The sequence below is a fragment of the Mustela nivalis genome (genome assembly GCF_964662115.1).
Source record: "Mustela nivalis genome assembly, chromosome: 7".
Classification (NCBI taxonomy): Eukaryota; Metazoa; Chordata; class Mammalia; order Carnivora; family Mustelidae; genus Mustela; species Mustela nivalis.
The window spans coordinates 99,271,317-99,298,729 of record NC_139026.1 but is presented as its reverse complement, the minus strand read 5'-3'; the positions used below and the strand labels follow the sequence as shown (position 1 = coordinate 99,298,729).

The following is a 27,413-nucleotide window of genomic DNA, read 5'->3' as shown; positions in this document are numbered from 1 at the left end:
AAACCAAAAAGACCAATAAAGATGGCTTCACTCTTAATTCTAGAAAATATTTAAGGAAGAATAATGCTATTTGTCCAGTATGTCTTCCAGAAAACAAATGAAGCCAGCACTATCCTAGTGTCAAAACCAGATTAAAAATATTATAAAAAAACTACAGACAAATAATGAAGATAAATGTAAAAATCCTCAATAAAATAATAGCCAAACAAAATCTGTGAAAGTATAAAAAGTTATATATTACAAGAGGAATTTATTACAGGTATACAAATGTCCAACATTTGAAAAATCAATATAATCCACAGTATCAACAGGCTAAAGAAGAAAAATTGTATAATCCCATCCATTGATGCGGGAAAAGTATTTGACAGAATCCAATACCCATTCATGATAAAAAGTCTTATCAAAATAGGAATAGAGGATCGATAGTGTCCCCTAAATATATCCACTTAGAACCTCAGAATGTGACTTTATTTTGAAATGAGTCTTGCAGAAATATTGTCAAGTTAAAATGAGGTCATACTGTATTAGAGTAGGGCTAAATCCAATGACTGCTGTCTTTTATAAGAGGGAAATTTGTACAGAAGGAAGGAGGCTACCTGAGGACAGAGGCAGAGACGGGAGTGATGCAGCTATAAACCAACGATTGTCTGCAAGGATGAGAAACTAGGAAGAAGTTAAGACAGATTTTTTCCTAGAGCCTTCAGGGGAAGAATGACCTTGCTAATTTTGATTTTGAACTTCTAGCCTCCAGAATGGGGAGAAAATAAATTGCTTTTTTTCTAAAGCCACTTGCTTTGTGGTAATTTGTTATGGTACCCATAAAAAATTAGTACAGAGGAATTCCTCAACTTGATAAAGACATAATGATGTGAAACTAGATGTTTTCACCCTATAATCAAGAATAGGCAACAATGTCCTTTCTCAACATCCTGTTAAGCATGTATTTTAATTCTGAGCTGGAGCAATGAGACAGTAAAAATAAATACAAGACATACAGATCAGAAAGGAAAAAATAAATATGTTTTTATTCTCAGTTGACATGAATGTCTATGTAGACAAAACACAAAACTCCACCAAAACAAAACAAAATTTGCAATAAGCAAGTATAGCAAGGATGCAGGTTAAATGTCCATTGCTTTCCTATATACCAGCAAACAAAATCAGTATTAGAAATCAAAGTAGCAGGGTGCCTGAGTGACTCAGTCAGTTAAGCACCTGCCTTCAGTGCAGGTCATGATCCCAGGGTCCTGGAATCGAACCCAGAGTTGGGCTCTCGCTCAGCAGGGAGTCTGCTTCTCTCTCCCTTTAACCACCACCCTGCTTGTGCTCTCTCTCTCTCTCTCTCTTTTTAAATAAAGATTTTTATTTATTTATTTGATAGAGAGAGATTAACAAGTAGGCAGAGAGGCAGGCAGAGAGAGGAAGTGAAGCAAGCAGGCTCCCTGCTGAGCAGAGAGCCCAATGCAGGGCTCGATACCAGGACCCTGAGATCATGACCTGAGCTGAAGGCAGAGGCTTTAACCCACTGACCCACCCCCTGTACTCTCTAATAAATAAATAAAATCTTAAAAAAAATTAGAATAGCAAGACCAGTTGCAATAACCTCCATGAAATATTCCCATTTCATAAAACACTTAGGTGCAAATATAACAAAGAAATATAAGACCTAAATGTGGAAGACTTTTTAAAAACCTGCAACAGAACTTAAAGATATAAATAAATAGATATTCCATGTTCATGGACCAGAAGATTCAATATCATTATGATGTAAATTCTTCCCAAATTGATCTCTAGATTCAATGTAATCCCAATCAAAATCTTGGCAAGCTATTTTGCAGTTATCAATGAAATTATTATAAAATATTTATGGATAGACAAAAAACCTAGGTACAAAAGTAATTCAATGAAAAAAAGAGAGCCTTTTCAACAATGGTGCTGGTGCTGAAAGGAACTGCATATCCATATACAAACAAAGAATTGGAAAAACAGAAAACAAAAACAAAAACAAAAAGAACCCGAACACAGACCTTATGTCTTATACAAAAATTAACCCCAGGGTGCCTGGGTAGCTCAGTCATTAAGAGTCGTTAAGAGCCTTTGGCTCAGGTCATGATCTCAGAGTCCTAGGATCAAGTCCTGACTGAAGGGTTACCTGCTCAATGGGGAGTCTGCTTCTCCTTCTACCCCTCCCCCCTCCCCCCCAATAAATAAAATCTTATTTAAAAAATTAATCCCAAATGAATTTAGACCTAAATGTAAACTACAAAATTATAAAATGTCTGGAAGAAGACATCAGAGAAGATCTATGTAGCTTTGGATAGCCAAAAACATATACAGTGGAAATGAATAATTAAGTAAATTAATGGCAGATGGTAAGAAGCATATTTGGTCTGTTAGAGTGGGAGGGTATAGATAAGAAGAGGAGGCTGAACGAATTCATGAATTCATGTGGTAATGGGTTATTAAAGTTGGAGACATTATTTCCTCACTCTGTCAGCTATGGGAGCCTCAAAGGAACGACACCCAAAGAGCAATGAACACACCTTTTGCCCCGATCTTGGTTCATGCTGATAATATGGACGCTTGATACAATGAGATGATAATGGCATTTCACCCACATGGTCTTCCTCTCCAAACTCCTGACTCCAGTCTAATGGCAAGAAAAATATCAGCTAGATGCCAGTAGAAGGACATTCTATAAAATACCTGAGGTACTCAAAACTGTCAAGGTCATCAGAAGTAAGGAATGGCTGAGAAAATTCACAGCCAAGAGAACCTAAAGAGACAAAATAACTAAGTGTATTGTGATATCCTGGCTGGAATCTTGGAGCAGAAAAGAGGACATTAAGTAAAAACAAATCTAAATATTAAAGTTTCAACTTTAGTAATCTTCACATAACAAATCTGGATTTAAGTAGAGACTTTATTCAAAAAGACTATTGTAATAGGGAGGTGGCTCTATCCATCAAATCTGCAAGCCTCTCAAAGCAAAAATGAATTTTTCTTTACAAGGGGCAAGGCTATGAAGAATCAAGATCAGATAGTTGACCAGGGAATGTCTCTATGTGCAGGCACTTTTCAGGAAAATCTTTAAGGAGTTGTTCTGAATTCTCACACTGGCTCACACAGAGAATGGGTCAAAATTCAAGGTCCTGTTGGGAGGAAAGAAGCTGTGATGAAGTTTGGGCAAATCAAGCAGTTTGTTCAGACTGATCAGTGGGAATAAAAAATATGAGGCCAGTAATGAGAACCTGGAGGGTCTGTGCCTGGCCTTGTCCTACGTAAAAAGTAGTTTATCCACAAGTCCAAAAACGTTGTTTTGTTTTTGTTTTTTTAAGATTTTATTTATTTGTTGACAGAGAGAGGCACAGCGAGAGAGGAAACACATTCAGAGGGAGTGGGAGAGGGAGAAACAGGGAGCTCGATCCCAGGACCCTGGGATCATTACATGAGCCAAAGGCAGACGCTTAACCACTGAGCCACCCAGGCGCCCAATTTTTTTTTTTTTTTTTTTTTTAATTAAAGTCTTACCTAAGTCATGTGGAGATGGTTGGTTCTTTGCAGTAAGCATTTTCTCAAAACACAAAGTGAGGGGAGGGTACTTTAATTATAGCTGCTTCCAGAACTACAGGCTCAGATAAAGTTCATTATTGCTATAATGTATCAATAGTAGTTCATAAATTGTGACAAATGTACATTACTAATATAATATGTTACTAACAGGGGAAACTGGGTATGTGTTATATGTGTGAACTCAAGAACTTATTAGCAACTTTTTAAAAAAACCTGCATCTAGTCCAAAATTAAAACTATATTAATAAAATAAATAAATGAAAAGACTGGGGTGCCTGAATGGCTTAGTCATTTAAGTGTCTGACTACTGACTTCAGCTCAGGTCATGATTTCAGGGTTGTGACATCTGTGCTGAGCATGAAGATTGCTTGGGATTCTCTCTCTCCCTTTCCCTCTCTTCCTCTCCAGCTCATACTCTCTCTCTTAATCTCTCTTAAAAACAAAAACAAAAAGATCTACCACTAATGTTCTCCTGAAATGCTGATTATCTAAAGGAGAGTAACCATTACATTGCACAGGAAAAAAAAAAAAAAAAAGGCAAAACATTTATCCATAAGGACATATAAGCCTCTGAATTACTGGAAAAAAAGAATAGGTTCTCTTTCTCTTTTTTCTGCTAATTTCTGTTTCCTGAACTCTACATAATTTATAATAAACATTTAGATAAATGTTTGATGGATCATAGCTATTAGCGATGGAGGAAGGATGTTAGGGTTCGAAGCTGATGGCCAAGAAAGAATTTTGACACGTCTTTGGTGCAAAAAGGTGGTCTTTATCAAAGCACTGGGACAGGATTGGCAGGCAGAAAGAGCTGCTCTGGGGTCAACAAAAGTGGCCCATTATATCCTTCAAGTTATGAGGGGGTTAGGGAGAGAATAAGCCTCCCAGGTATTTTGGAAACAAGGTTTCCAGGATCCTGAGGGAACTAGCTATTGTTAGGAAAGGTCATTTATTATTGTTAGGAAACTCTCAGTCACAAGACCTTTCAGATGTATATTGATGTGTCATATGAGGCTTGGAGAATGATTGCCGGCATCTATCTTGGAGGGGTGGGGGAGGGGTTGTGGATAGTTGGGATAAAGGAAATTTCCAAAGGAAATTTTATGTGTCAATATACTTACAGTAACCTGGGGGTTGGGCCCAAGATTGCCTTTTGCCCTTAGTTCCTAGGGCAATGTCACTCTTACCTGTTTCAAGGAATTGCCAATAGGCTTTAAGTAGTAAGAAAATTTAATACTTTTTCTTCTGCCTTTGTTTCTCACATCATTAGTGCATTGGTTTATGATTTGCAATTTTTAAAAATTTCTGTATCTTTCTTAAGGCATTTGAGAGGAAACAGAGCTCTGTTCAGAGACCAACTTGTTTTTCAAGTGGCATTCCTTTCATATTTCCTATGAAATGTAATGTTAATAACATTAAATCAATAAAAACTAGTTTGAGAGTGAAGATGATCAGAATATGGCACTCTAATATATGCCACTTGGTTTTTGATTAGGTGAGAAACCTCCATACTGTCTTCCACAGTGGCTGTACCAATTTATGTTCCTACTAATGTTGCATGAGTGCTCCCTTTCCTTCACAAACTCTCCAACGCTTGTTATCTTTTCTGGGTATATATATATCCAAAGGAAATGAAATCAGGATCTCAAACAAATACCGCTTTGTTATGTTCAAGGAAGCATTATTCACGACAGCCCAGATATGGAAACAACCTACATGACTACCATGTCCACTCATGAATGAATGGATAAAGAAGATGTGGTGCATATATTTCACTAGTAGAAGCAAAATGTACACCAGCAAAATTAAGATATAATTTTAAACCACCAATTAAGTAATTTCAGTTTGCTATTATATTAGTGAATCCTCTTGCTCAGCCATACACTCTAATAGTTAAAATCAGAACTCGACAAGACTGCCTAATTCATGCTGTAACTAAAAACCATTGTGCTGATTTCTTATGGCATTTTGTTAAGGCATTGATGACAGTGTTTTGCAATGACCCAGAACATCCTTGATTGGAGCAGAAAAGCCTTGATTGTATTGGAATGCCTAGAAGACCACACCCACACATCCCCTTCCCTGTCCAAGATCATGGGCTAAACCAGCTCCCACCCATGATTACATGCTCCCTGCCTGCTTTCTTGCACAAACCTCCTCAACCTCTCCTTATAAAACTCTAGGTGTCCATCTTGCCATAAGAGAGGTTGGTTGTTAAGACTTAAGACTGCCACCTTCCCTGGTTGCTGACACCCCAAATAAATTTCTCCCTTTCTCTTTTCCAAACTCTCTTCTTGAGTTGTTGGTTTCTCTTGTGACAAGTTTATCTGAGTTTATTAGGCAACAGTGTTGACAAACCCAACCAGGAGTTACTCTTCAGATTTGTCCCACAGCCTTGAGATCCCCTGGTGGGGAGCAGTTGGCCTGGTTGCAACAGGGCTTACCCATTCCTCTTCTGAGTTTGCAGCTGTGATAGTCTGTTCAGTAACAGTACCTTTCATTCACTTAGTAATCCTCAGAAAAATATGTACTTGGTACTTTCATGGAGTTAAGAGGCAAATGGGTTTTCTGTTGGTAAGAGGGTGCAAAAGATTACAACTAAAAATGAGCATAACAAAATTTCACTTCATGTGTCTTCTTGAGAGAACAAGAGCTCCATCCTTAATGTATATGTCCCATGTTGTAAAGTTTGGTCATTTTTGAGATTATCATAGCTATAATTGATAGATACAGCTGTGAATGATGCCATTTTGGTAGTTTGTTTATGCATGTGTATGTGCATGGGCTGTTACCTATAAGAATCAGAACCATCTGAACCTTCTCTCCTCTGTTCAGGGAGGGTACTGAGAAATTCACGACTTTGCTATTCTGCTATATTCGTCAGCATCACTTTTCTTCTCTAGCAGTTTCTTGCCTCCCAAATGGCTTACTTGTTCATTATAGGAACTTACAGAATGTGCCATCAATTTTTCAGTGGAAAGAGTCAACAGATAGAGATTACACTCCAACATCATTCGAATGTCTTACTTCAAAATCCTCTCCTTATGGTTTCCACCAGTTCTGTTGTTAAGATCAATTGCCCTGTCTCAATCAAGTCCACTCCTCTCCTATCACTGAAAGACCTTCCTTAAACAAAGCATACCATTGACAAGAAATTCAGATCTGGCCTTTTACCCTTCCCTTTCAGATACTGCCAAATTTCTCCAGAGGAGATATTCTCCCTCATCTCTGCCTTTAAAAAATCTTTCTTTTTTAGTTCAGTGTTCCCCTTTGATGATGAGAACAAAAGGAACTGGAATGTAGTTTAAATAATATCTCTGCTAATAAATACTTGAGAAATGTGGAGTGTGACACTTCTCAAGGACCTAATGGCTTCCTTAATGTTGATGTTTTATGTTGACCAAAAGCAACCTTATCTTCACAATAGCCCGACCTCCAAGGTCTTATGAACCTAACTTTCAGCAAAGAGAAATTCCTTAGAAACTTACATTATCTCTATCCCTCTCTCCCTCCACAAACTTAAGTATATATTCAGTCACCTCTCACAATCCCATTGTAGCTCTTTCTGCCCATGGGTCCTGTCCCCATGTTATAATAAATACACTTTTTTGCACTGTAAAATGTCTCAAGAATTCCTTCTTGCCCTTTGGGGTCGATGATTCTGCATCCCCTCTACTTGCTAGATGGGATACTGCCCAATTCATAAATGGCTAAACTAGGCCAATCAAGTCATCAAATTTACTGAGTTGAATTTTGTTTTATAACAGATTTGGTGACAGCATCGGGATAAAGTGAACTTGTGATGGCATTTGGGGATAACGAGAAACATAGGGATAGCGTTCTGTGAAATTTTTCAGTTCACTGTCCTTCTCATCATTTCCAAGGGCCATGGTTAAGTCTCCTCCATTTGAGCTCTGCTCTTTTTGCATTTGAGACACCTGTCCAACTGGCTTTCTAGTCCAGGGTTAACAAATCAGTCTAGACTAACAAGAGACTCTGACAGAGTGCCAGTCTTCAGCCCCAGGTTCGGTCCACAATAGAACCCCTTCCCCAGTTCCAGTGGGCAGTCTCCATTGACTGGAGTTTGCTGGTTTCATCCTTTCCCCATTTTCCCATCTCTCCATTTCCAGTCCACAATCTCCATTAAAGGAAAAGGCTGGTTTAGTCCACACTGGGAATTGCTGGTGGTGTGTGCAGGGACTTCTCTTGGTTGGTCCACAGTGACATCTTTTGGTTACTGCTAGTGTGTTAATGTACCCACGTTTGTTTGTCTTGTTTTGTGTAAATATGAGCTTAGTTAATAGGATTCTTAAACTCTAAAAAGTTAAGTGTACCATATTCTGGCATACTTGCTTATTTTATATTTAAGAACTATAGTCCCAGAATCTATACAAAACTACAGGTTTGTTTTATGTTTTAAAGAACTTGACTTATGTTAGGGAGTAAGAATTCCTGTCCCCTCAAAGGTCCTTCTACTTGGACTAAGAATCAAATTGACACGAGACAGTTTAACAAAGGAAAATCAAATATAATCAGGCTTAGGTACAGGGACTCCACATAGACATGGAAATTCCAAAACCAGTCAGGCAAAATGAGGTATGAATGTCATCCTGAACTAAAAAGGGGTAGGGGTCTGGGATTTAAGAGGGAAGGAATGCCCTTCACAAGTTGATATGAAGTTGAGTGCATGTTTGGTAATTGGAAGTTTGCCCTATCATTCAGATGGGTCACTCAGATAAAATTTATCTCTGTTAATAATCCGTATTCTGGGAAAGACACCTATTTTTAGATTATTCTATGTGACTAAGGGAGGGACAAAAGTCTCTCCCCACCCAAAGGTCTCAAATGCCTTCAGCTCAAAATCATCCATATTCCTAAATGGCACATTCTAGGCTGGGGTTAGAAGGGATTATCCTGAGCCCCTTTACTTGGTAACTGTCAAAATAAAACTAGACAGAAATGTGGGCTAGCCCCATTTGTGGCTGGGGTCCCACTAAACTGCTGCCAGGATCAGGGAAATTACAACCTAAAAATACAATAACCTTGATGGGGGAACTTAGCAATTAGATAAGATCATTTAAGAAGTACACTTGAAATTAAGTGTTTTCAAATTAAACAAAATGGGATGCCTGCTGTAATTGGCAAGCTGAAGCCTCCACAAGGTTTCAAAATTCCAAAATAGTTTCATTAAAAGATTCATTACAAAGGGCTAATGAAAAATTACAGATGTAGGAGGTACCTAAAACAAAAGACTTTAAGACTGACATAACTCCTACTGCTCCTCTTTTAATTCTATCCTCCTTTGAGTACTCATTCTGCTAATTCTGTCCGAATTGTTTTTCTACTTTTGGAAAGACTATACAACTGTAAACCAAAGTCCACCTGTGTAAGGGACAGTCGGGGTGAGGTAGGGAGAGAAAGGTAGGGGTCTTGATCAGGCTCAAAGAAATCCCCCAAATATGGATGTGTGGGGAAACCAGAGGTAAGGGGGCAAATTGGACCACCCTGCCCTAGGTGTATGGGGTAGGTCATGTGGGATGGGTTTTTATGCTAATCACCTGTAACCAACAAAGAATAACCAGACCCTAAAAAGGAAGTAAGCCATTGAAGGTGCTATCAATAGAGATGTTAAAAGGATTTAAGTTCCCCGGTTAGCTTTCTATAAAAGACCAACCCTAAAGGCCCTAAGTTGGCAATCCTGTCCGGACCCTTCTCACTCTTAAGAGCGTTTTCTCTATCTTCACTTAATAAATTTCTGTCGCTTTACTCACTCTACTTCGCCATGAGATTCATTCTTCAACTCCTGTGAGACAAGAACCTAGCTCCCCTGCTTTCACTACAAGTTAATGACCTTACAGATACCACCATCTCTCTCCTCAAAGGAGGACCCCCATATGACCCTCTCCCAGAGCTGATGAAAACTGCAGGATTTTCTGGTAAACTGCTACATTATTTCCTTAAAACAGTGGAAAGGAGGGGCGTTTGGGTGGCTCAGTGGGTTAAAGCCTCTGCTTTCAGCTCAGGTCATGATCCCAGGGTCCTGGAATAGAGCCCCCCCCCCCCCCACATCAGGATCTCTGCTCAGCAGGGAGCCTGCTTCCTCCTCTCTCTCTCTCTGCCTCTCTGCCTACTTGTGATCTCTATCTGTCAAATAAATAAATGAAACCTTTAAAACAAAAAACAAAAAACAGTGGAAAGGAAACTAGCCACCAGAGCCTGCAAAAAGAATCCTAGAAAACCTGGCAAAAGCCTGAGAAGGGTAAAACTTCATAACAGAATCAGTTTTCTGAATCTCTGTTGGCAGTGCCCACTAGAGAGTAAAAAATAAAGTTTCACATTGTCCCTTCCTTTCCCAATCCAAACCCATTATAGTGGTCCTTTCTCTCCCAGAGATAACTATTACCTTCTTGTTTGTCTCATTTTACATAACTGAGTTTGGCTTTCTGACTTCCTGTTATTGGTTCTTTCTTTTGACTCTCTTTGGGAGTGACTCTGGATTTTAGGAAGGTAATATCCTTTGTACCCTCTATGAGGACCCATATTATATCCAAGGAGGGTTATTCAATACTACCAGAAATATTAAAAATTAAAACTATGTACGAAGAATGAAAAAAGCAAATTGTAGATAATGTAGTTGAACAGGTGAATTACCCTAGGATGTCATTTAAGTCACAACCCTATTCTATAAAAAAATTCAGAGCAGCTATCCTTATCTAACAAATCTTTTCAGAAAGAAAGTGAGCTCTAGAGGCAATTCAAAATTCATCTATTCTTTTAGCAATCCCCAAACTTCCCTTGTTTATTTCAAAAGACATACCAATTTGGCCTTAGGAATCCAAAGTCCCTGGAGAAACTTACATTCTTTTTCTGTTCCTTGAAGTTATGCATCTTACTATGTCTTTTTTTTTTTTTTTTTTAAGATTCTATTTATTTTATTTGAGAGAGAGTGTGTGAGCAAGAGAGCAGAAGCAGAGGGGAGAAGGAGAAGCAGACTCCCCACTGAACAGGGAGCCCAGTGTGGGGCTCGATCCTAGGACACCATGCTGAGACCATGACCTGAGCCCAAGGCAGATTCTTTTTTTTTTTTTTTAAGATTTTATTTATTTATTTGACAGAGATCACAAATAGGCAGAAAGGGAGGCAGAGAGAGAGAGAGAGGGGGAAGCAGGCTCCCTGCTGAGCAGAGAGCCTGATGCGGGGCTTGATCCCAGGACCTTGGGATCATGACCTGAGCTGAAGGCAGAGGCCTTAACCCACTGAGCCACCCAGGCGCCCCTCAAGGCAGATTCTTAATGGAGTGAGTCATCCAGGTATCCCTTACCATGTCTTTAAAATGTAAACATAGCATACAACCACCTGCGACTCAAAGAAATTCAAGTGTTGGGGGGCAGAGGACTTTTTAAAAAGTACACTCTATTTGGTGTGGTTCAGTCAGTTGATGTCAGCTCAGGTCATGATATCAGAGTTGTGAGATCCAGCCCTGTGTGTGGCTCCACAGTGGGCTTGGAGCCTGCTTAAGATCCTTTCTCCTCCTCTCCCCTTCCCCACCACCTTTTGCTCTCTAAAAAAATATAAAAATAAATAATAATAAAAAATAAAATAAAGTGAAAAATAAAAAGTATAAACTACTCAAAACTCTTATGACCAAACTCTATCCTAGCCTCCTTAAGATTAATTTCAGGGACAAAGAGACATCCTAAAAATTTTGTCCACAAATATTAATAACTATGAGGTGTTTACATCAGTCTGTGTGTATGTCCATATCCATATATGTTGTAAATATAAGATATCACGCTACCTCCTGATATTGTAAAGAGACGCAGTTAAGGGTCCTCAGAAAAAGAAAGACAAGACATGCTTTCTTGACATAACAGAAGTCATTTTAGGCCCGTGGCTATCTTGTGAAAGAATGTAAGAACAAACAGCCACTATCAGGCCAGATGATAGCCTAATCATGTCGAGGACAATAAATCAGGGGTAAAACTGCCAGTGCTGATTCAAAAGGAAAGACTGGCCTGACACACATTCTTGAGTTATCTTTGTAGGATCTAAACCCCTTTGAGCACTCAGATAACTTGAAGCAAGACTTCCACCACCTCCACTTTCTAATTAAGGTTTCTTTTCAGTTTGTCTCTCAACTCCGGCAAAAGACCCTGTAGGCAAAGCATCAGTGATGAGAACCAAAACTACCCCCTCAAGCAATAAGGACTGCCCTGAGCCAGCAAGCCCTGGCCTGTGACTGACCCCAAGATACATGTCGACCTGACCTTTACTGCTCACGCGCAAGTGCCCACCAACCTCAGTCCCACATTTTCCTTATATAAACCTAGAAGTATTTTTAGCAATTTGGAGATAATTTTTGAGACATTAGTCCATGGTCCTCCCAGTTGTTGGCCTCACTGAAATAAATTCCTTTTTTGTTTGACCACCACTTGTCTCTGTTTTTGGATTTTGTCTGCAGCAAGTTGCCAAACCGGGTCTGTCTGGAAGCCCAGAGACAGGTGCTCTTGCACCTGCTTCCCCCACCCCAGCCCATTACAAAAGAGCCCTATTTAGTTGGTTTAAAGCAAGAGCTTATAAGGATTGGGCATTCTAAAACCTCAGCAAGACAGAAATCAACCCAAATGTTTTTCAAATATATGTGATCTAGGAAAATATTCTATATGAAAGCTCGTTTAATGCTGATGATTTAATTAAAACAGGAATGCTTTTAAAGTTACCAGCATTAAATATAAACTTTTTAAAAAAATTATTTATTTGGCAGAAAGAGAGAGAGAGAATAAGCAGGGAGGGGGAGTAGCAGAGGGAGAGGGAGAAGCAGGCTCCTTGCTAAGCAGGGAGCCTGATATGGGGCTGGATTCCAGGACCCTGGGATCATGACTTAAGCTGAAGGCAGATGCTTAACTAAGCCATCTAGATGCCCCTAAAACATTTTTTTTTAACTTCAGTTTATTAGCCAAGTAAGTCTTGCTGTTATCTGTTTCTTATAAGATGTGCCAACAAAAAAAGAATAGCTTGGGATAATAGCTGATTTTGTCTAGTGTTTAATAGACTTTTTGTAGGTAATCTAAACACATGTGTTAAGTAAATATAAATAAACAAGATAAAAGGTTATAAATGGACTATTCAGGAATATTTATGTGTACTTAAATAGCTTTCTCAAATCTTTTTGGTAACCTGAAACTTAAATTTTGCTGAGTTAGGTTAAATAGTGAGTTAAGTTAAATTTCATAAATATCTAGATCCATTTTCAAACACAATAAAATACTGAAACACTAAATGTTAAATATAGGTTTATCTACTTTTGGCTTCTCATTACAGAAAATTTTAAAAAATATTTGGATTTTTTTATGCTACCTTGGAAAAATGAAGAAGGCATCTGCTTTTAAAATTATGAAATATATTCATAAATCTTAAAATTTTAAAAATTCTGGTTTAACATAATAGTTCACAATCACAACTACTTAATTTTCACTAGAAATTAAGGTTTCCAAGAGTTAAGAATTCTAATAAATGTAATTAAGACCACTGGGAATAACAGGGGAAACAGTTCTGTATACAAGAAAAGTCAGATGTATGTTTTTGGTAAGGCAAAAAAAAGTATGAAAATGGATACATTTTTGTTGAGAGAAAAGAAAGTAATTTTGTCCTAAAGTGAGGCTGGTTATTTAAAGAGGGAAGACTTGGGACAAAATATGAATATAAAAAAGAAAGTAGCAAAAGGTTTGTGGAAAAGGAATATTTGGAAAGAATTTTTAATATGTGACCAAACTGGCTTTCACACAAAGGCAACAGCAACACAATCTACAAAGACTGTGGCACGTATAGGCGAAGTCCATTTTGCTTCAGAGAAAAATGTTCCCTTGTTGCCACATTTTTGCTATACTAATGTCCTTACAACAAGGCAACAGTCTGCTCTTAAATCAGGGAAATTAAGATGGTAAACATGGTACACAGCGGAGAAAGCCTCCACCTGACTCCTGGTCCTGGACAGGTGCTGGAGACCTCCAAAATCAGATTGAGGAGTGTAGAGAGTGAGATGGAGTTACTCATGCGAAACAGTGACTCATGTTAAGTAGGCACTGCAGCTCAGACCAGATATTACCAAACCAGCACAGACTGACAAAGTCCAGAACTGAAAACAAGCAGAACCAGAAGAGACCTTTTACAAAGGCCTTGGGCTGATTAAACTCCTTTAAAAGTGGAGGACTTTTGCAGCAAACTGTCAGACCCTCCAGACACTGACTCTTCCACATCTGATCACATCAGAAAGGCAACTTCCCAGGGCACCTGGGAGGCTCAGTGGGGTAAAGCCTCTGCCTTTGGCTCAAGTCATAATCCCAGGGTCCTGGGATTGAGCCCCGCATCAAGCCCCTCATTGGGCGCTCTGCTCAGCGGTGAGCCTGCTTCCCTTCCCCTCTCTCTGCTTCCTCTTTGCCTACTTGTGATCTCTGTCAAATAAATAAATAAAATCTTAAAAAAAAAAAAAAAAGGCAACTTCCCTTGAAGTCTCTGTCCAACGGATCTCTGGGCATAACAGAGCTCTTCCACTGCTTAAACGTAATAGAGTAAACACCAAGAGCTGATCTTGACCAACCGAGTGCTCATCTCAAACTCGAACTCTTTGCTCCTGGATTGACTTCAAGTTCCATTTGTTAACTTCTTACCTTTAAGAAAGTTAACTTCTTACCTCTTTAATAGAGGTACCTCTATTAAAGGTTACCTCTTACCTCTTCTTACCTCTTAAGTTAACTTCTTACCGTTTTACCTTCTTAACTTCTTACCTTACCTTCTTACTGTATCTTGTTGTTGTGTGACTTTGTATTGTACTTTGTGTGTGTGACATGTATGAAGCCAAGTTAAATGTGTAGCGAATCCTAAACCTGCTTTACAGTTCTCTTAACCTTGCTTTATGATTGAATAAAATTGACATTGTGGACAGATACAACTTCTGTGTGCACCTTTATTGCTTGCTCAGGACAACAAGGGAGAGAAATAGTTGACTTTGAGGGAGAATGCTTCCACCAAAACAATGGATGAAGACTCCACACTTTAAATGAAAACTCTCTTTTTCATTTTCTCTACTCCTTCATTAGCCTGGAAAGACCATACCCCGATCCTTCCTTATCTCCTGAGCTATTGCCAAGGGGATAACCTCTGGAATTTAGAATAACTATTTCACGCTGGGAGAAAAATCTGTGTCCCAAATGTTTCACAAACAAAATGAGACATATCACTGGTTGACTCTCCTGAATTTACATTGTAAATTAAAAAGAACCTGCCAAGAGACTTTCATAATTGAGGATTCACTCCTCTTGGCAGGTCACTACTTACCGGGTTAGGTATAAAAGCAAATGAGTTTATGATCTTAATTCTTATTGCAGAATCTGATGCTAAAGCAATAGCTATCCAACAAGAACCCTTAGACTCTCTGGCCAAAGCTGCTCTTGGTAATAGAAGAGTTCTTGATCATCTTTTAGCTAAGCAAGGAGGTATCTGTGCTATGGCCAACACTACCTACTGTACATGGATTAATACTTCTGGGAAAGTTGAAACTCAATTATATAAGATTACAAAACAAGCCGTTCACCCTAAAAAGGTGACTCCTTCCACATGGATTTCCTTTGACTTACTTGATTTTGATAGATTTGGGTTGGGGACCTTGGTTTCAAAGTGCTCTCCAAACACTGGAAATATCCTGCCTAGAGTCATCCTAATAATCTCCTTTGTGCGTTAAATTCTCTCAAAGACTTCAAAAGCATGTTTGTAGCCACTAAATACCAAGCAAACTCTCTCCCTAGGACTGGAACTCAAAAAAGGAAGAAAGGGGATTGGCTGACCTTAAGAATGTAAACCTGAAGTTATCACCTATAAATATCACAGGGCAAGCAAAACCATCATGACCTGTGGCTACCACGCAAAGGATCAACGAAAGCCACAAGCACTACAGAGGATAGGTAAGAGAGGCGCTAACACCTTCAGCTTTGATAACACTTCCATGAAGCTGAGAGTTTGAACAAAAGGGGAGGACTGTTAAAAGGAAATCCATGGGCCCCAAATGGAGTCACTTAGGTTAAGGCCCCCACATCAGTAAACCAAGACTTAATACCTAAGTACAGTTGCAATGTCCTAGGAATGTAAACTGAAAGCAATATGGACTATCCTGGGCAGTACAAAGAAATTTACTGATAGAACACTTCCTCTCAGAGGTGCTGGGATCGCTCAGTCCCTTAAGTGTCTGCCTTCGGCTCTGGTCATGATCCCAGAGTCCTGGGATCGAGCCCCATTTCTCCCTCTCTGTCCCTCTCTCTGCTTGTTCTCTCTTTCCCGAATAAATAAATACAATATTAAAAAATAATAATAATACTTCCTCTCTCCTCAGGAAGGCAAGAAGAATGACTTCCTGGCTAATAAATTCTTTTCTCTCTCTCCTTCTTATGTTTCTAAATGGCCTTCCTCTGCCCTTAAAAATGTTTTTGTTTAGTTCAGCAGAGCTCTCCTGTACTTGCTAGATTGGGTGCTGCCTGATTCATGAATGATTTGATAAAGCCAATTAGATCATCAAGTTTACTCAATTAAATTTTGGTTTTTATTTTATTTTTTTTTAAAGAATTTTTGAGAAAGAGAGAGAGAGATCACAAGTAGGCAGAGCAATGGGCAGAGAGTGCAGGGGAAGCAGACTCGCTGCTGAGAACAGAGTTCGATGCCGCTCGCTCCATCCCAGGACTCTGAGACCATGACCTGAGCTGAAGGCAGATACTTAACCCACTGAGCCACCGAGGTCCCTCAAATATTGGATTTTAATACATATAATGGCATTTTATCAGGTGTTTAATCATAAAGCTTTTATTTTAAACAATTCTCTCTAGGGGTGTTGTAGGGGCACCAAAATGTTCTTCCTTTCTTGGTTCTTTGGTTTGTCTAATTAAATTGATACAAGATAGATGAACAGGAAAAAAGCAAACAAAAGTAATAATATGTATTATTATCCTGTATAATGGATAAAAAAACAGGAAAACTGACTAACTCCTTAAGAAGCTCAAGCCATCACCTTAAATACTACCTTCAGTTAAAGACAAAAAAAACATGTTGGTGGTAGGGATCTGTTATGGGAGGTTTTCAGATGCAGACAAAGGTAAGATTGTTAGGCTGATTGAAGTACATGTCTTCTCCACTGATTAGTTTCTAGAGATTTTGAGTATCCCCTCTTCTTGGTGTAACAAGGGAGACACCCTGACAAATAGAGATTTTCCTTATACATACAAATGTTTCTTACAAAAGGGTACTCTGTTTTCAGAGTTTCATCTGTGTCTGCTGTTTCTTAAAAATAACCAGTTTGAAAAAATGAATTTGCCAGAAAGGCCCATATTTTGGGATAGTATGTTTTGTCCCCCTTCCGGTGCATAATTTTAAATGACTGGCCAACAAGTTATAATGTAAATAAGCCTTCACATTTACAAAAGTTTTCTAATTCATTTGTTCCTTGTATTGATCCGGTCTATTTTTAAATACAGAAGCATACCAAACAGCGATGCCACCTCCAGGAGTGCTTTTATCATAGGGGAAATGGAGTGAACAAATTCACAAATGGTATTCACAGAAATATGGCAGGAGGTTTTGGGATTAGAAGCAGGAGGCTCACTTTTATCACTGGCAATTAGTAGGCATTGTGCATTGAGGGTACGGAGTTAATGCCTTTTTGTTCTCAGGAAATTACAGCTCAGAAGGAATGCTGGCACTTTGGGTTTGCTAATCTGTATGGCTTTGTGTGCGCCACTCTTTCAGCCACAATCAAATAATCATTTCCTCTTGTTTGTCTTCATTCACTTCCTGCCTCCTTGGATTTAACTATCAAATGTCCCTTGGTTGTGACCAGAAGTTCTTCAACAAAAGCCCCTGTAGTTCCTGACATCATTACTCTTTTGTAAAAAGCAATGCTTGGGCAGATACTGAAGTAAAGAGTTTCTTTTTCTTAGGTAAAGAGGAGTGTTCACCTCTGTGTACAAGTATTCTCTACACTATATATCAGTCTTCATGCCAATATAATATCATAAAGGGATTTAGGAAAACAGGAGCCATGAACAGAAAACTTCACTGTGAATAACATTCTTTTCAGACTTCATCAATATTGAAATCTTCATTTGGTTTTAGTTTTTATGTTTACTTCTTTCAAAGCAAACTATAAAGTATAAATGTATAGCTACCTATTTATGTCTCTATTTATCATTTTAAATTTCCTATTTTTATTAAGGCTCTTTGTTGGTAGCAAGGTTTTTGTTCTACAAATACCACCTCATACTAAGTCACAGTCTCTCCCAAGACAACAACCTATAAACCGGAGAGGGGTGCATTTTAAAAGTGGTGTGTAGGAGGTATTAGAACAAATCCTGTTATACATGAACAGAATTTTTGCACATAACTCCCTCGCAGTGTACCCTTTCATATAAAAATATCTGTTTGGAAGCTAACAAACCAGAACTTTTTTTTTTTTTTTTGGCCTCTTTAAGTGTTGTCTTTCCTATGCAATTCAAATTAACCTTCTGAATTACTCACCCCACCCCCAAATCTGCAACAGTCCTAGGATTGTCTGTCTGAGTTAAGGGGTTCAGAATATGCCACTCCAAAATATGCCAATTGGGCATACTGATAATTTTGAGCTGAAGACACGACATGAGAAACACCAGATGCAAGAAGGGTGCTCTGACACCCCACCACCCTTTCTCCCAACAAGTAGGTTATAAAATTTCCCATGAGAAAGGTATAAAATAACCTGAATCTTCCCCCAGTTCCCCCATATATTTCTTAGTTACTTTTCACAGTTTATCTTCCCTAGGAGCTTAATGCCCTTTCCCCTTGTTAGTTTTTATTTATTTTATTATTTTATTATTATTTGTTAAAAAGGTATATAAGCCTTCAGTCCCAGTTGTTTTCTTGGGTTTCTGTTTTTCTGCCCAAATTTTAAATAAAATGAGTATAAATTTTTTCTGTTAATCTGTCTTTTGTCAGTTCAGTTCATAGGCTGCAATCGTGGAACCTAAGAAGGTAGAGAAAATGTCTTTTCCCTCCCCTACAATTATTATGATGAGGGTAGAAAATCATTGGCTAGGATACTTTGCTCACCTTGGATGCTGGAGCTGACATCTTGGGGACATCTGAGAAAAGTCAGGAAAAGGGAAGTATTCTTACCATTTTGTTCTCCCAGATCTCTGCCTGAAGGAACCAGTCAAATGATGATGCTAAGAGTCTCTCCTTGTCTGGGGGGCCTGGGTGGCTCAGTGGGTTAAAACCTCTGCCTTCAGCTCAAGTCATGATTCCAGGGTTCTGGGATCGAGCCCCGCATCGGGCTCTCTGCTCAGTGAGGAGTCTGCTTCCCTCTCTCTCTCTCTCTGCCTGCCTCTCTGCCTACTTGTGATCTCGCCAGCAAGAACGACCAGGAGACACGGAGTGACAAGCTTGCGAATCTTTATTGTTCTCTCCTTACCCGGATGTTTACCCCTATTTATATCCCCTCTCCTCCCATCAGCAGACTGTACACCTGAAAGGAAGCATGATCAACGCTTAGCATGATAGAAAGCACGCAGTGTCCACGGGCGTCCTGTTCTGGGCATAGCCAATGCCTCTGCTAGTTGTTCTGTCACATTGTTGAGTGCTGCGGCAGTCTGTACAGATGTAGTCAGGCCTATAGCTGCTGCCGTGGCTGCAGCTGCCGAAGCTGCTATTGCGGCCACGATTGCGGCTATAATTCCAAAGTCCCTTCTAGGTCGCAGCAACACAGGCAGCTCGTTAACCAACACCGGCATAGGAATGTATGTTGGTATTCTTGTTATCAAAGCAGAGTCCCCTGTCGAGCTGTTCCAACATTCAGACAACCAGCACCTGTCACCCAAGGCACGCCGGTAGTAGCATTGGTGGCGAAGATAGGAGGGAGGATCTCCGACTCATTTGTCAGTGGCATCGGGACAGGCCAGGCCTTCACCAGCGCCCACATCTGTCGTTGGCTCGCCTCTATCGTGCTGTCCTGGCTCAGGATCATCACCATCATCATCCACAGGCTCCATCCTTGTGAGCCTCTCAGGAACCCACACTGGAGTCGCAGCATCCTGTGGAAAAACACAGAGAGATCCTCGGTGCCACCGGAGCACCGGGTCCGGGCCTTTCCATATCCCGGTAAGGATATCTTTCCATTTAACCATCATCTGTGACTGCTTATGCTGGCCCCAGTGCCTTTCTACGGCGGACAGGCCATCCGTATCTAGCGTCAGAAAATTTAAAATAAATGTTACTAAATTGGTGAGATCTCTGGGGGTGGTGTATCCTTCCCCTACTCCCCCTCTTTTTATTTTTTGTAATGTGGTCTTGAAGGTTAAGTGGGCTCTTTCAACTATTTCTTGCCCTTGTGGATTATAAGGGATTCCTGTGCTATGTTGAATACTGTAGCAGGCTAAAAAGCTCTTGAATGTTTTAGATGTATAAGCAGGCCCATTATCTGTTTTCAAACTTTTAGGTACACCCCAGCATGCAAAGCTTCGTAAACAATGGGTTATTACATTTTTAACATTTTCTCCTCTTAGTGGTGTGGCCGTTACTATTCCTGAGCAAGTATCTATGGACAGATGCAGGTATCTCTGAAGTCCAAAGGATGGAACATGTGTCACATCCATCTGCCACAAATGATTGGGGAGCAGGCCTTTAGGGTTAGCACCCCATGAGGACATTGGAAGATGTACAGAACAATTCCCACAGCTTCGCACAATCTCCCGCGCGTTTGCTCTGGATATGTTAAAACACATTTTCAAGGTATCAGCGTTCACGTGCCATTTTTTATGATAGCACTTTGCTTCTTCTATAGTACAGGAGAGATCAAACTTAGCATTTGCATCTGCCAAGTTGTTACCTTCTGTCATTGGTCCAGGCATCCCCGAGTGAGCTCTCATATGGCCAGTATAAAAGGGTGCGTATCGGGCTCTTATAGCGCTCCTTAAGTCTGATAACCATAAGGAGATGGGAGATTGAGATGGAGAAATAATAGCTGTTTCTATCGAGCGAGTAACAGCGACTGCATATTTGCTGTCTGACATTATGTTGAGGGGTGTGTCGGCAAATGACTGTAGGACCACAGTAATTACCAGCAATTCTGTCCTTTGTGCTGTATTTGCTGGTACAACCACAGGTGTTACGTGTCCATTTATAACGTAAGCACCTGTCCCGTTTTTGCTCCCATCAGTGAAAACAGTGGTAGCTCCTGCCAAAGGTTCTAAGCGACATACCTTTGGCCATATGAAATATGTTTCTTTACAGAAGTCAATTAGAGGATGAGAAGGATAGTGATTATCAAACTTTACAGGGTAAGAAGTTACTAAGATAGCTCAGTTATCATTGGAATTTACAAGGATATTCATTTGACCCTTATCATAGGGAATAATGCAAGTATCAGGTAATCGTCCTAGAATGCTAAGACACATCCTTATGACTCCCTCTTGAGGTGGCCCCCTTGGCCGCATAGAAAGCATCCTTTGGGTCTTGCTCTTGTGCCTTGTAAGGCTTGTGCAAATGCAGCAGTCATAACCTGTCCTTGAATGACTTGCCCTGAAATGTCTCTGCAAACTTTAATATAAACAGATAAATCCTTAGCCTTCCATGGCCTAATAGCTTCTCTGCACCACTTATTTGCATTTTCGAAAGCCAACTGTTTAACCAGAGGCATGGCAGTATCCAAGTCCCCAAATACTCTCCCTGCTGTTTGCATTAACCTATCTACAAAATCTGCGTAAGGCTCATTTGGCCCCTGCGATACTTTGGACAGTTGCCCTTGCAAGTCTCCCACCCCCCGCAAGGTTCTCCAAGCTCTAGTCGCAGCTGTAGCTATTTGATGATACACTCCAGGTGGGTATCTACTTTGCGCTTGGGATCCCAGATAAAGCCCAGTGCCGGTTAACGTATCCAAATTCCACTGAGGATTTCCTGCTGCTGCATTCCTCCTTGCTGTCTCCTGACAATTATCCTGATTTTGTATTTTCCACTCTAAATACTGTCCCCCTGATAGTACAGCTTTAGCTAAATTTCCCCAATCTTCAGGAGTGAGGTAAGGCTCCCCACAGCTTCCACCAAAGAAATTGTGAAAGCAGCCTGTGGCCCATATTGCATAACCGCCTCTTTAAGTTGCTTCCCCAATTTGAAGTCTAAGGGCTGATGATACCTCTGCTGGTTCTGATCTTCCATAACAGGAAAAAACCCTTTTCCGGGACCGAGTACCTCCCTCCAATTTTCCGCTATGCAAACAGGACATCCACACGCCCCCCGAACAGGCGGGCCTATAAGGGGGTGGCCATTCATAAGGTGGGGCTGTAGGGCCAGGAGATGGTGCTGTGGTATTAGGTTTATTCCCTACTTCCTTTTTTAATTTTAACTGCGCCATAACCTTTTGTAACTCCTCTTTCTTCTCTCTCAGTTGAGCCAGAACCTTCCTCCCTTCTCCCTCTTTTAAATTTTCTTCTCCCTTCACCTTCTCCTGCCTGGCTATATCTTCTAGCTCATCCTCAGAGAGCCCTTCGGAGCTTTCACTATCAATATTAGAGCTCTCTACAAGACTCTTCTTTCACTTGCTCTAAAACCTCTTCCCCCTGTTTTATGACTTCCCTCACTGGCTCCCGCTCTGACTGCAGGCATAGTTTTACTAAAGACCACATGGCAAGGTGGCCAGCGCTGATTTCCGGATCACGCCTAAGGTCTTTTCCCAAATGCTCCCACTGGGGTATATTCAGGAGTGCTTCCTCCAGAAACCAGGGCGCTACTCTCTCAGCCTCTTTTAAAAAGGCACAGGCTGTTTTTGCCTTTAAGGGGGTGCCGTTAGCTTTAAGTAGCTCCCGCAAAGGTCCTTCCATCCTTATCCTAGGTACCTCGTTTCCCATTTTGGAAAGCTTTTCTCTCATCCTTATGGAACTTCCCTGTCAAAAGACATCTGTCTGTCAAATAAATAAATAAAATCTTAAAAAAAAAAAAAAGTCTCTCCTTGTCTTTTTCCTTTCCTTTCCTTGTATTCTTTGTTTTGAGTACTCTGGTATCCTTTACCTCCCAGAAATGGCCACAACTCCCTTTCGTTTCTGTCTTTTGTGTCATTTTTCATATGGAGGACAATGGAAAGGTAGAATATAGGCATGGGCGCTACAAGTCTATTGTTCAAGCTGGCTTCTCATAGACAAGTTAGTTAATGGTTCTCTTTGGGGGCACCTGGGTGGCTCAGTGGGTTAAGCCTCTGTCTTTGGCTGGGGTCATGATCTCAGGGTTCTGGAATCGAGCCCCGCATCGGGTTCTCTGCTCAGCGGGGAGCCCGCTTCCTCCTCTCTGCCTGCCTCTCCGCCTACTTGTGATCTCTATCTGTCAAATAAATAAACAAAAATCTAAAAAAAAAAAAAGACTTAAAAGACTTAATGGTTCTCTTTGGATCAGAGTATGGACAAACTTTAATTTAACTAATAAAAACAAACAAACCAAACACACATACACACGCACCCAAAATTGGATGAGATTCTCTTTTCATTTCATTTGTGTCCTGAGAACTTAGCTTACAACCAGGTTTCTGCCGGACAGAAGGCAGAGATCATAGAGCCTGCATTCATTAGCCAACCATCAGACTAGGAACCTGAGACAAGAAATGTGCTGGTAGCATTTTCTGATTATGCCACCTCTTAACGGCGTTTGTGTTAGTAAGTGGTTCACCCCATAAACGGTCTTTGTCATCTTCACCCTGTTGTCTTGTCATTTCCAGGCAAGTCCCATAGAAGTATTGACTATCCAGGGCCACAGATTGTGTAGGTGCCAACGGCAAGCTCTCCTACTCCCCCGCCCCTGTATGAGCCCCTTTGGCATGAAGATTATTTTGAGTTAAAAAAAAAATCAAAACCCACTAATTCCTGAAAAGCTCTTTACTTACCCTCAAACTGCCTTAAAACAAACAAACAAACAAACAAACAAAACAAACAAACAAAAACTAAAGGACCTGCTTCAAGGAGAGAGCCATCACCATAGATAACTACATTATACTATGAACCACTTCAGTAGACATGGACTCTGCTAAAAACAATAAGAAACAGAAATAAAACTTAGAACAAAAGTTAAAATCTACATCTATAGTAAATTTCCCTTTTTGGCCTTCTTATATTCCCAACTCCCCAACTCTCTATCCCTGATCCCCAAGAAGATCTTTTGAATCTAGGGACTCCTAGCTCAATTCTCCTCCCCATAATCCAGCCCTACCTCCTCGACAAATCCCTTTAATCCCTAAAACTCTTAACTTTCCCAGAAAATCCCTTAAATACCCACTGACCACTTTCCCTGCAAAAATTACAGAAAGCATTCCAATCTGATCCCCAGGTCTGGCTGGGTATATAAGTTACTTATGTAAATGCTTGTGTCCAGGAAATAACTTTGAGGCCCAAGGCCATGCAACAGGGTTCATTTTGTTGTTTCTTATAATTCCACTCACTTGCCACATACCTATAATCAGACTATCAGCTTCAGGCCATCCCCTGCAATGCCCTCTGGGGATGTATCCTGGACCCTCACTGCAAAAAATTCATGTCACTTGGACAGCAGCAGATCTTTTAAATCACAAGGCCCCTTATCTCTACTTTTGGAAGATCCCAACAAATCCAGAAAGAAATTAGAAAAATCAGTGGTAATTCACAGCATAGTGGACATTCACTTATAGTGACTTCAACTGGCTACTAAAGGGTATTCTTCCTACCCATGATAATACTGTAGTTATAAGACAGGCCAGACAGCCCCTGGGGAAACTCAGATCCCCCAGTAGAGAAAACAGATGGCTAGAAGTTCTCCTAAACTTGCCACCAAGTGATCAGGAAATGAATCTTCTGGAAGCCAATATTCAAGGCCTGATAGAAGCAACAGTAGATGCCTTCCTCTCTAGGTAAGTAGGTTGAAGCTTGAACTGTACATTCAGAAAGAAGGGAAACATCCCACAGTCTTTGTGAAATGCTTTTATGTAGACTTTCCAAAGGCACACTGCATTAAATCCTGAAGTCTGAGAACATAGAAATCTTTTAATTTCCACCTTAGTAAGAAATCTTCTCTCTGGTATGAAAAGTGAAATCCAAAATGGTGTGGTGTTGTGCAGGACCATCTCTTGGTGTTACCCTTAAAGCTGCTTTCTGATATTTTGAAAATAGGTTGCAGGAAAGCAGAAGGAAGAGGGAATTGAAATCATAGTCCTTGCCTTGCAGATTGAGACTTTAAAAACAGAAGCATGACTCAACACCCACCCATCTTTTTCCCAACCACAGAGTTTCCCCTACCCATCTCAAGATGTCTGACAATATTGTAAAAGGTCAGGACTTCGGGGGGGAAAAAAAATTGTCCTGCATTTCAAAGAAAGGAAAATTTAAATAACAAACTCCCTAGATCCCAACCACTTCAGAAGGTTTTTTTTTTTTCCCCTTTTGTGGGACAGTTCACCATCAATTGAGGCTGTTGGTCAATCCTTAGTTGTAACTCAGAACTCACTACTAAACTTAAAACAGAGGATCAAGAACTGTACCTCTTAACTGACACTAGTATAACTTTCTCTACCATTGGTTTAAGGAGCTACCTCTGCCCACCATTTCTAATTCTGTTCAAGCTCTCAGAATCCCTATGCAACCTAATTATCGTCTATGTCTCAGACCACCCCAATACCCATAAGCCTTCTTACCTCCTACCTTTCTCCTTTCCAACTCCTCATCAGCAAACATTTTAAGTAGAGTTCTGTTATATAAACTTAATGCCATCATACAATGTTATAAGTGTTTTTATTTACCTGCCCAAATCTTCTCAGCCCAAATCTCAAACTTTCCCTAATGGAACCCTATCTTAATTCAAAGTCCCCTGAAGAAGATGTAACCTTAAAAAGAGGTCTTAATTAATTAGTTTCTGGGCCTCACATGCAAATGAGGTTGGATTGCTACTGAGTGTAGAGCTTGTGCACATTTTCTGGAAACCTGTCCAATCAGTATCCCAATACCCTCTTTTCAAGAAGCAGAATAGGGAATTGAATCTATAATAGACTTCCTTTACAGCACAGTGTAATTTTTTATTCTTATTTTTTTAGAGCACAGTGGTCTTATCTTTACTTTCACACCTTATAATATCTCAATCTTGCTAGTAGTGAAAAAGAGAAATTTTATTCAGATGGGAACCAGACCTATTGATTTCTGTAAGATCTAAGAGCCATAAATGCTTTTGTAATTCTTTGTTACACTATAGTCTGTAATACAACTACTGTTCTTACTTCAATTTCTGTTGACATAGCCTGATTTACAGTAATTGACTCTTGCTCAGCTTTCTAATTCCATTGCCCCCTGACTCATAATTTCTCTTTGCATTTACATTTATAGGAAGAATACATGGACTTGCATAGCTCAGGGGTACTGTAAGTCCCCCTCAATGTTTTCCCAAGTTCTTAAAACGAATTTAGACTTTGTAGTCTTTACCCTAGCTTCACTATTTTTCAGTACATCAATGATGCCTTACTAAAGACACTAGCTAAAAAAGACTAGAAAGCCATCCAATCTAAACTTCAGTGGGTAAAGATGACTTATGTACTTAGAACATGAAATATCTCATGGCATTCAAAATTCACACCAAAATGTTTTGAGTCAATTTTGTCCCTATCTCTCCCGAAAATGAAAAAGCAGTTATGTAAATTTCTAGGGGAGCCGCTACTTTTGCCAGCGGATTCCTAATTTTGCTTCCCTTGCTAAATCTCTATGTGCCTTCTTCCCACATACCTACTTCTGAGCCTGTTTCTTGACCCGGGGAATTGGCATTGACTTAATTTTGAAGCCTTAAAATTAGCATTGTCCACACCCCTGGGTCTCAGGTTATTCAATTTTGACAAACATTTTCACTTATATCATCATAAAAGTAATGGGATTTTGCTGGAAATATTCTAAGGCAACTTTTTACTTCTCAGATATATCCTATGGCTTTTCATGTCAATCAGATACCATGTCATCAGGCATGCCCCCATGCCCATGTTCTATAGCCACAGCTGCCACCCTGATTGAGAAAGTCATCACTTATATTAGGCTCCCATTCACTTCTGTGTTCCTCATGCTGTTTCTGTTCTTTTACAGGTTCATAAGACACGGGCCTTTTCTACATAGAGCCAGATCACCTACGAAGAAGCCCTATTAACCAACCCCTCTTCTATCTTACATTGTTGTAACACTTTACACATACCTACTATACTACTTCTCCCTGATGATGCAGAGCCCCATGCCATTCCAAGACTGGCTGCAACTATAGAAATGGTTTCAAAGCCACAAGAAGATCTCTTATATATCCCTTCAGACAACCTGAATTTGTTTCATTTTTGTAATGGCTCTTTCAAACAAAAATCCCAGGAAATATAACTGGTTATACCATAGTTTCCCCACATGAAATACTGAAGGCATACTTTGCATTCACTGTAATATCAGCCCAAGCCGTTGAACTCTAAGCTTCTACTACAGTTTGTACATTGGCAAAGGGAAAAGTGCTACCATTTACCATGACTCCAGGTACACCTTTGGAGTCTACCACACTGTTGGCACAATCTGGAAATTCTGTGGATTCTTAACCTCTGCTGATACTACTATTGCCAGTAAGCATATAATTATTACTCTATTACAGTCTATTCATCTTGCTACAAAAATTACTATTGTTCATGGTCCAGCCCGTATAAAGAGACCTGTACTATATGGCTGGGAACTGTAGGGCTGACAAGACTGCTAAATACACAGCTGAAAATGGGCCCACATATCCAATTTATAAACCTGCTTTTATCCCTGTATGATGTTATTGAC

General features: G+C 40.0%; 1 protein-coding gene and 1 long non-coding RNA gene across 3 annotated transcripts in view; one reads left to right on the top strand and one right to left on the bottom strand.

Annotated features, from left to right (window-relative positions):
• Positions 1-19,032, bottom strand: part of LOC309870027 — a 54,663-nt gene extending 35,631 nt beyond the window's left edge. For both annotated transcript variants that reach the window (XR_014314431.1, XR_014314432.1), the window contains exon 1: positions 18,760-19,032. This is a non-coding gene — a long non-coding RNA (uncharacterized lncRNA). The remainder of the gene's footprint in view (positions 1-18,759) is intronic.
• Positions 19,033-19,058: 26 nt separating this feature from the next.
• LOC309870333 (uncharacterized protein) lies at positions 19,059-26,754 on the top strand (the record flags this gene model as incomplete). Its single annotated transcript, XM_082742475.1, has 3 exons — positions 19,059-19,102; positions 19,241-19,740; positions 26,703-26,754. The coding sequence occupies 3 exons, from the start codon at positions 19,059-19,061 to the stop codon at positions 26,708-26,710; spliced, it is 552 nt and encodes a 183-aa protein (XP_082598601.1). The 3' UTR covers positions 26,711-26,754.
• Positions 26,755-27,413: the final 659 nt, after the last annotated feature.